We start from the raw sequence: 9,697 nt of genomic DNA, 5'->3' as shown, positions 1-9,697 counted from the left end.
AAAGTGGGCGGAGCTTAAGTCAAAGTGGGCGGGCGGCACAGGTGTGTATTTGATACAGCTAGCGGAGTGGTTAGTCACGACGGGTAAAATATACAAACGCATTTTTAAGTGGTTATACGTAATCTCGCGCATTTTTATCACGTAGACTACACCACTGCTGTATTCTGAGAGAATGAATATCACGGCGACTCTGAGGGGGGGGGGGGAAGACGAATGTTCAAGTGTGGACGGAGTGAGGCCGAATATGGACGACGGTGGCACGGTGATGGACATCAGCACGGTGGACGTTCATCCTCCAGTCATCATGACGGTGGACCGGGAGACTCAGACTGATCAGAGCCGCTCAGTCATCATGTATTCGGCCACATCTGGACTACTGTCCCCTGGAGGAGCCTGTAGGTCTCAGAGGACGGCCGCCCAGGCAGACTCAGATTCTGATTCCGAGGGACGCACAGGTGTCCCGCCCAGGAACGATGAGACACCTCTCATGAGTCCCGGTAAGTGTGGATCATTTTCGGGGAAACTTTTTTTTAAAGTTTGATAACATTGACTTCAAACATCAGTCAGTTAGCTTGCTAGTTAGTCTGAGCTTCTCAGGGGGGTATAGTTAATTTTTGGCGCCATATTACTTTTACTAAAGTTTGATAACATTGACTTCAAACATCAGTCAGTTAGCTTGCTAGTTAGTCTGAGCTTCTCAGGGGGGTATAGTTAATTTTTGGCGCCATATTACTTTTACTAAAGTTTGATAACATTGACTTCAAACATCAGTCAGTTAGCTTGCTAGTTAGTCTGAGCTTCTCAGGGGGGTATAGTTAATTTTTGGCGCCATATTACTTTTACTAAAGTTTGATAACATTGACTTCAAACATCAGTCAGTTAGCTTGCTAGTCCAAGTTGTGACGGCCATTTTACCTCAGTGATAAGTAGGTGGACAATGCGTGGTGCTGAAATAGCCGACCTGCGGTGTGTTGTTGAGAAAAAAGTAACGCCAGCTCAGTAAATCATTCAAACTTAATGTTTACTTATAGGCTATGTGGATGTGACTGCACCACACATGTGAACAAAGCAAATGCAGTTTAATTTTATGAAAAACATTGACAACAAAATTGGCGCCCAAAAAAAAGCTGAATCCGCTTAGCCTATATGCTGCTGAAACGACAGAGCAAACACGCTACCTTACTAGGGATAATAATTACAATGAAAAATAGAAAAAATCTGGTGATATGGACGTCTTGATTTACTGAGCTGGCGTTACTTTTTTTCAAACCACACACCGCATGTCGGCTATTTCAGCACCACGCACCATGTCCACCTATTTATCACTATGAGGGGTTCAGCGTCAGTGGAGCGCCCATGTGTGTGTGTGTGTGTGTGTGTGTGTGTGTGTGTGTGTGTGTGCCCATGTGCGATTTTTACGAGAGAACGTCAAACTCCGACTGGCGCTCCGGACGCACTGACAGATCCAATGACACAAGTTCTGAAAGAGTGAGAGCCGCCTCTCTGAGCTTCGCCCACGCATCTCTCTCTCTCTCTCTCTCTCTCTCTCTCTCTCTCTCTCTCTCTCTCTCTCCCTCTCTCTCACTCTCTCTCTCCTCTCTCTCTCTCTCTCTCTCTCTCCCTTCTCTCTCTCTCGCTCTCTCTCGCTCTCTCTCGCTCTCTCTCTCCCTTCTCTCTCTCTGTCTCTCTCTCTCCCTCTCTCTCTCTCTCGCTCTCTCTCGCTCTCTCTCGCTCTCTCTCGCTCTCTCTCTCCCTTTTCTCTCTCTCTCTCTCCCTCTCTCTCTCTCTCTCCTTCTCTCTCTCTCCCCCCTTCTCTCTCTCTCCCTCCCCCTCTCTCTCCCTCTCTCTCTCTCTCTCTCCCCCCTTCTCTCTCTCCCTCCCTCTCTCTCTATCCCTCTCTCTCTCCTCTCTCTCTCTCTCTCTCTCTCTCTCTCTCTCTCTCTCTCTCTCTCTCTCTCTCTCTCTCTGTCTCTCTGTCTGTCTCTCTCTCTCTCTCTCCCCCTCTCTCCCCCCTTCTCCCCCTCTCTCTGCAGGTAGCTTTTCTCGAATCTATTCAGCCCCACCTTTCTGGCGCGCAGTTATTTATAGTTTGTTGTAATTTTTAATTGTATAATAACTTTTATTTGTATAGCACTTTTCCTGCAAACATTGCAGCTCAACGTTTAGCCTATTTCTAACGCGAGAAATGGGCAATCAAAAGGAAATTAAAAAACAGATTTTGCTAGAAGCGTTTGGAAATTGTATTTCTGTATCAATACCCTATATCAGTGGAGGCTGGTGACTTCCAGAATTGAGGAGGCCAAAATTTTTTCCGCTTGATCGCTTCACTCGCGATGGAATGTTCCCTGTTCTTCTTATCTGTCTTTGTTAAAAATTATTAATTTGTGTTTGGCGGTACTGAAGGGATTGGGACACTCTCAGGATGGTGGATGAAACAGCTTTTATTGCCTGCACAATGGGTCATCAAATAAACAAAACAGTTGGCATGAATCTCTGGTCCGCCTGCAGCAACTATTATTCCTTCTGCTCAGGCTCACAACATTCACCACAACATACTACATACAATCAATGACATGTCAAAAGCACTCAAACACTATGTCAATCAGACACACAACATACAATTCAGAACAATACATCATCCATTTCTAATATTTATCCTGCAGAACAGCACTCATACGCGTGTGGCGGAAAAAGGTACTACACGGAGGCCAGGCCTCCTGTTCCCACCCATTTTCAGTGATTTGGCCAATCACATATTGCCATGAAAAAAATTGCATTACATTGACTTCTATGAGAAACCACTTTCCGACAGGAGGCCTGGCCTCCGTGTAGTACCTTTTTCCGCCACACGCGTGTATGAGTGCTGTTCTGCAGGATAAATATTAGAAATGGATGAAGTATTGTTTTGAATTGTATGTTGTGTGTCTGATAAAAAATATAATTATTGCTTTTTTAAATCTCTCTCTCTTCTCTCAAATTATTGGGGAGGCCAGGCTTCCTCCACCTCTATCCGGTTGTTAAGTCGTGACGTGTTTCCGGGTCCAAAGTTGGCTGAGGCGCTGTCTTCGAAATGCCGCAATAATAATAATAATACATTATATTTATATAGCACTTTTCCGAGGCTCAAATACCCTGACAATATGGGGAAAACGGGAAAGTGCTGTGTCCCTTGTTGTATGAATAGATCCGAGTCTAAAAAACTATTAAACTGTAATTCTACCGCTGTAGTACACTGGTATTCTGGTGCGGAGAATTTCTGGTTTGGACCCGGAAATTGCAAAACGTCACGTTTGACGTCAGACTTAACAACCGGATGGAGGAGCCTCCAATATATATATATATATATACTTCACCTCCTCAACCCCAAAGGCTCTTTTAAGAGCCAACCACTTCTCTCTCCAAAAGAGCAATGCATCACTCCATCCTCTGTTTGTCTGCACTGTGAGTCTCATGTTGTGAAAAGTACTAATTCCGATTTCATGTACGAGGCAGATCACGCATTCATAAATATTACACTGGGTTAGGCAGCAGAAAAGATCCTCGTGATTTCACCGCTTCAGCATTCAAAATAACATTCAGTCCTTCATAAGGTTTTAAACATCACCCCTTCCTTGTGTAGTGAACCTCGTTCTTCCATAATACAGTTTACGTTTGTTTGGTTCATCATTTGTATTCGTGGTTGTGGACAACTAGTGATGACATTTTAGATTTAGAATAGAGGACAACAGTGTGCAAACAGCAGCGAGATTAAAGGAAGTCCAATGGAACACACCACCGTAAAGACGCAATAAGTGTCTGCACCGTGTTTACACTATTCTTGTTAATTTGTATTCATATAATCGTACATCACATTACTTTTTTTGTATCTTCACACTTGCTTTAGCTTTTAAAAAGAACAATTTAAAGGATAGATTATCATTGACAAAAGATATAGGAATGACATCTCTTTGAAGACAACTGTTTGGGGGAGGGGCCAAACAAAGGAAGCGCGCGGCAGGGTTTAAGTGTTTGAATTTGTGGCGGCAACGGCGTGGACGGTGCTCGTGTCCAATGGCAGCCGGAGAAGGAGGCAACAACGAGCCAATGAGCGCGTCTATAGTCGCCAACCAATCGGGGCACGACTGGGGGTTTATAAATGTACAACGTTCTGTTAAGATTGGTTATACTTCAACTGAACGAAGGAAGTTAGCGTCATGGCCAGAACCAAGCAAACCGCTCGTAAATCCACCGGTGGCAAAGCCCCCAGGAAGCAGCTCGCCACCAAGCAAACCGCTCGTAAGTCCACCGGTGGCAAAGCCCCCAGGAAGCAGCTCGCCACCAAGCAAACCGCTCGTATTTCCACCGGTGGCAAAGCCCTGTTAGAGCAAATTATTCAATAATGGCAGCCTGTTTCGTTTCAAGATGTATAAGAAAATATATTTAATATTCTTCTGCAGAAGGAGGAAGTTTACAGGTTCGTCAGACGCATCTGAACGATTCAAAGTTCCTTGTAAAGTCCAGATCATTCATGTCATCTCAGTATTTATACAATCAGGTACCCTCAGGTAAGGGGTCCGCCCTCGGGTGAGGTTTAGACCAATCATGAGCAATGGGTGTGGACTTGTACATTGAGGAAGATGATGGGGGATGAAGGTTAAGGGGGAATCGGCCCCCACTTTCTCCTAGTTACACAAAGGTGAAAAGGGAACACAATAGCCACAAACTGGTTTAGTCTGGTCTTAGAGTACTGGGTCTGGGGAAACACAAAAGTCCAAAACTGCTCTAGATGGGTTGGTCCATCTCGGGAGAAAAGAGAGCAATCAGGTCTTTGTAATCATTTAAATGTGTCTGTTGTCTAGCCAATGTCAAACTTCAAGTAGAGAAACTGGTTTCATTGTGTGGTTACAACAGGAAATCAGTTTATATAGCTTTGCCCTAGATATCTGAAGTTTGAATCTTAAATGTAGAGAATGTCTTTTACATATAATAATTTTCTCTCACAGCCCCGAGGAAGCTGAGGAAAACCGCTCGTATGTCCACCGGTGGCATAGCCCTCTGGAAGCTGATGAGTCCCGGTAAGTGTGGATCATTTTCGGGGAAACTTCCAACGTTATTTTCACGCAGCTCTGAAGTGATTTGAGTGGTGTGCGATAGCATTTTTTAAAAGTTTGATAACATTGACTTCAAACATCAGTCAGTTAGCTTGCTAATTAGTCGGAGCTTCTCGGGGGGGTATAGTTCATTTTTGGCGCCATATTACTTTTACTCGATGGGGTCGTGTGGATCATTTTCGGGGAAACTCCAACGTTATTTTCACGCAGCTCGGAAGTGATTTGAGTGGTGTGCGATTCTATGTGCATTGTGGTGTGCATTTTTTTAAAGTTTGATAACATTGACTTCAAACATCAGTCAGTTAGCTTGCTAGTCCAAGTTGTGACGGATTTTACCTGGTGTAATATGATTTGTAGAGGCATACAATCTATTTTGATGTTGGTATTAGGTATATAAATGATATATAATAGCCTATATAGCCTACATATAGGCCTTTATTGGCTACAACTATGCGACAGTAACAGAGCGGGGTGCACTGACGCTGAACCCCTCATAGTGATAAGTAGGTGGACAATGCGTGGTGCTGAAATAGCCGACCTGCGGTGTGTGGTTTGAAAAAAGTAACGCCAGCTCAGTAAATCATTCAAACTTAATGTTTACTTATAGGCTATGTGAATGTGACTGCACCACACATGTGAACAGTAACAAAGCAAATGCAGTTTAATTTTATGAAAAACATTGACAACAAAATTGGCGCCCAAAAAAAAGCTGAATCCGCTTAGCTTATATGCTGCTGAAACGACAGAGCAAACACGCTACCTTACTAGGGATAATAATTACAATGAAAAATGTGTAATGCATAGTGGCAATAAACGTTATCTGAATCTGAATCTGAATCTGAAGTATGAGCGAGACGACAACAACAGAGCCCTCTAGCGATGCTCCTCCCACTGTTAAGACAGAAGGTCTTATAACATTTTTATTATATTTTATTTAAATATACAACATTTCACTGTTTTATCTGTGTTGGGTAAGGGAGACAGGGATGTTTTGTCAAAGACAAAGCTGCTATTTTCTCTAACAACCTCCTTCTGCAGCACTGGCTAAACAAACCCGTGACAAAGTATTCATCAAATATGACAAAGTACTGTCTTCTACAGGCTGATGTACCTCAGCCAAGCCACAGAGTCTTATAGCGTCTGCAGGCTTGATAAGAAGTATCAGTATCAGTGTTCCTCAGGAGCGGTGATGTGCTGCTCATCATTACCCCCCTGCGTCCACAGCCCCCCCCCCGCCCGCTCAGTCTGAGGAAAAGATGATGACAGCGACAGAGGCAGTCCCCGCCGCCGACAAGAAGCCTGAGGATGCGGCGGCGGCGGCGGAGGAAGAGGAGGAGGAAGAGTACGTGGTCGAGAAGGTGTTGAACCGGCGAGTGGTGAAAGGGAGTGTGGAGTACCTCCTCAAGTGGAAAGGCTTCAATGAGTGAGTTCTTGTTGCCAAATTGTTGTAATCCATTCCGTGCGTTGAACATTAATCAGTTAAATCAATAACAATTTGAAATTGCATGAGCCATATGCTAGACACACTCAATGTAAACATTATGCGCATAATCATCTGTGGAACATCGGGAAAGGCAATGTTTAATTAATTGTTGTCAACACTATCAAAACGTTCGATCGTTTGTATCAACTAAGCAGGCCTACACACATGGTGGCATCGTCACTGGTCCTAGCCTTGGTCCTAGCCTTGGTCCTAGCCTTGGTCCTATCCTTGGTCCTAGCCTTGGTCCTAGCCTTGGTCCTAGCCTTGGTCCTAGCCTTGGTCCTATCCTTGGTCCTATCCTTGGTCCTATCCTTGGTCCTAGCCTTGGTCCTATCCTTGGTCCTAGCCTTGGTCCTATCCTTGGTCCTAGCCTTGGTCCTTTGTCCTCCTAGCCAGTGCTGTAGGCCTGAGAGAAGTGGGTAGGTGTTACATATATGGTTGCTGCCCTCTGAATGGCTGGGTAGACATTTCCCCATATTGCTTACACCTACACAGTTTTCTCCAATCCACGATGTATTTCCAAGCTTTATAGTATTTTGAACTGAAGCTTTAAAACAACAAATCATGGTTATTTTATTTCACTTTTGTTTAAAGGACTGAGAATTGAGAACTGAGTGTGTACTTAGGGCTAGTAAGTATTAGATGGTTAACAATAACCAATAATTAACCAATAATATTATATTCTTCTATCACGACGTCTGCCGATGGCCCCTGGCCTACTCTTCCTGCTACGACTGCTGGATTGATGATTCACTTACTACAGTCAAATCTATTGATTGTAAGTCGCTTTGGAATAAGGTGTAGACCTGCTAAATGCCAAAAAAGTAAATGTAAACCAGTGTAATGCATTATATTTCTTCAGGACTGATAACACGTGGGAGCCAGATGACAACCTGGACTGTCCAGACCTGATCGCAGAGTTCCTCCGCTCTCAGAAAAGCGCCCACGAGTCGGCAGGTAAGAGGAAGACCCCCGAGCCCAGCGCCGAGGGAGAGGAGAGCCGACCCAAGAAGAAGAAAGAAGATGTAAGTCATAAAGACGAAAGAGTACGTGGACGGCGATGCAGTCACCATCAAATACAACAAGCTCTTTTTTCCCCCTGTTAGTTTATGTTCAGATCTGTGTGTGTGTGTGTGTGTGTGTGTGTGTGTGTGTGTTTGTTTTAGGTTTTAGAGAAACTAAGGGGGCTTCTCTGTGTGTGTGTTTTAGGTAGAGAAACTAAGGGGCTTCTCTCTGTGTGTGTGTGTGTGTGTGTGTTTTAGGTAGAGAAACTAAGGGGCTTCTCTCTCTGTGTGTGTGTGTGTGTGTGTGTGTGTGTGTGTGTGTGTGTGTGTGTGTGTGTGTGTGTTTTAGGTAGAGAAACTAAGGGGCTTCTCTCGAGCTTTGGATCCTGAGAGGATTATTGGTGCCACCGACTCTACTGGAGAACTGATGTTCCTTATGAAGTGGTTTGTATTATGATTATGATACCATGATCTGGTGTGTGCCTGTTCACATCCTGGTTATGACCCAAAGGAAGATTTTTTGAATCATTTATGCTGTTAGTTTACTGTTAGTTAGTTTACTGTTTTGTTTTTGTTGGCCTGCTTTATTTATTTTTGGGTCAGTGGAATGATCACTTTTAAAAGGATTTTACTGCACCACCAACAAAGTCATGCAGTATTGTTAATTGTTACTAATATTGTATTAGCAACACCAATCCTACACAGATTTTGCCAACTCTTACTGAAATTCTCTCTCTCTCTCTCTCTCTCTCTCTCTCTGTTCCCTCTCTTCATCTCCTTCCTTTGTAGGAAAAACTCAGACGAGGCAGACCTGGTGCCTGCGAAGGAGGCCCACGTGAAGTGTCCGCAGGTGGTCATCTCCTTCTACGAGGAGCCCCTCACTCATACCCCGCCTCATATCACTCATACCCCGCCTCATATCACTCATACCCCGCCGTTGGTGGAGAAGAAAGAAGACAAGAGCAACTAACAACATGTTGTTTTGGTAGGAAAAAGTGTGAGGTGGGGAGAAGCTAGTATTGAAGACTTTAGTGGTGGGGTGAAGGGTGTATATAGTTACCTGAAGTTATGGACAAGATTCAGTTAATTTTAACCGATAAATAGCCTAGCAGCTGTTAGCTACAATAGTTCACGTCATAGGTTTGTGATGTCATTTAGCAAAACTAAACCAATTGAATCAAACTGATTTATCTGATGAGCAGAATGTGTGAACGGAACACCCTGTATTGAATGCCTTTGTTTCACAAACACATCTCTTGATTTAAAGGTTTTTGAGAACAAAAGTTGTTGTACTGTTGTTGTACTCAGAAACATTTAGAAGTGCTATTGGCTGAGCTTGTGTTTTCAGCATGTACCCCTAAACCCCCCAAATATAAGTTGGCCATTTAATGTAGCAGAGACATTTGAGTCAATTTGTGGAGCCCTTGATCTACAATAAAGGGGTGAAAATAACTAAGTAAGGGGCTCTAGCCAGAGGGGCGGAGACAAGCAGGACACTTGGTCCAGAATATTTTGAAATGTTTTCCAAAATGTTCAGGACGTTTCTGGGTGTTTACAACTCACGTTGTGGGTACCCTTAAAACAGTTACATCATAGCTTGTGGGTATCCTTAAAACAGTTACATCATGGGTACCCCAATACAGTTACATCATAGCTTGTAGTTACCAGTATCAATGTTGTGTGATGCAGTTTGCTATTGCTAGAGTAATGTGCTCTATGTAAAAATAAAAAATAAAATAAAAAGTCATGATGACATTGTGTAAGTGTTTACTAGCCCATTTTTGAGAAATAAATCAGCTTAGTTTGAGTTCTATAAAAGTGGGTCGTGACTTAATGGCCATGGGGAAATGTAGGTCCCAAAGCCAGACCAGTTGAGAACCACTGGCCTAGTGGATATTGAATTCGGCTGGTGATCAGGAGGTCATGAGTTCAAATCCCACCTGGGAACACCACCACCACTAGTGTGCAAGGCACTTAACCCTCAGTTACTCCAGGGAGACCGCAACACCGTCAGGTCCCTAACCCTAACCCTCCCGGGCACCGCCCACCGCAACACCGTCAGGTCCCTAACCCTAACCCTCCCGGGCACCGCACACCGCAACACCGTCAGGTCCCTAACC

At 44.0% G+C, this 9,697-nt stretch overlaps 1 protein-coding gene across 1 annotated transcript; it reads left to right on the top strand.

The window, feature by feature from the left end:
* Positions 1 to 244: 244 nt before the first annotated feature.
* LOC308163979 (uncharacterized protein) lies at positions 245 to 8,547 on the top strand (the record flags this gene model as incomplete). Its single annotated transcript, XM_080538147.1, has 6 exons — positions 245 to 497; positions 4,983 to 5,054; positions 6,315 to 6,513; positions 7,436 to 7,598; positions 7,927 to 8,021; positions 8,367 to 8,547. 6 exons carry the CDS (start codon positions 245 to 247, stop codon positions 8,545 to 8,547), a joined length of 963 nt encoding a protein of 320 aa, XP_080394273.1.
* Positions 8,548 to 9,697: the final 1,150 nt, after the last annotated feature.

This window comes from Nansenia antarctica (genome assembly GCF_963989245.1).
Source record: "Nansenia antarctica genome assembly, chromosome: 8".
In the NCBI taxonomy this organism is placed as follows: domain Eukaryota; kingdom Metazoa; phylum Chordata; class Actinopteri; order Argentiniformes; family Microstomatidae; genus Nansenia; species Nansenia antarctica.
This window is presented reverse-complemented; position numbering and strand designations above follow the sequence as displayed.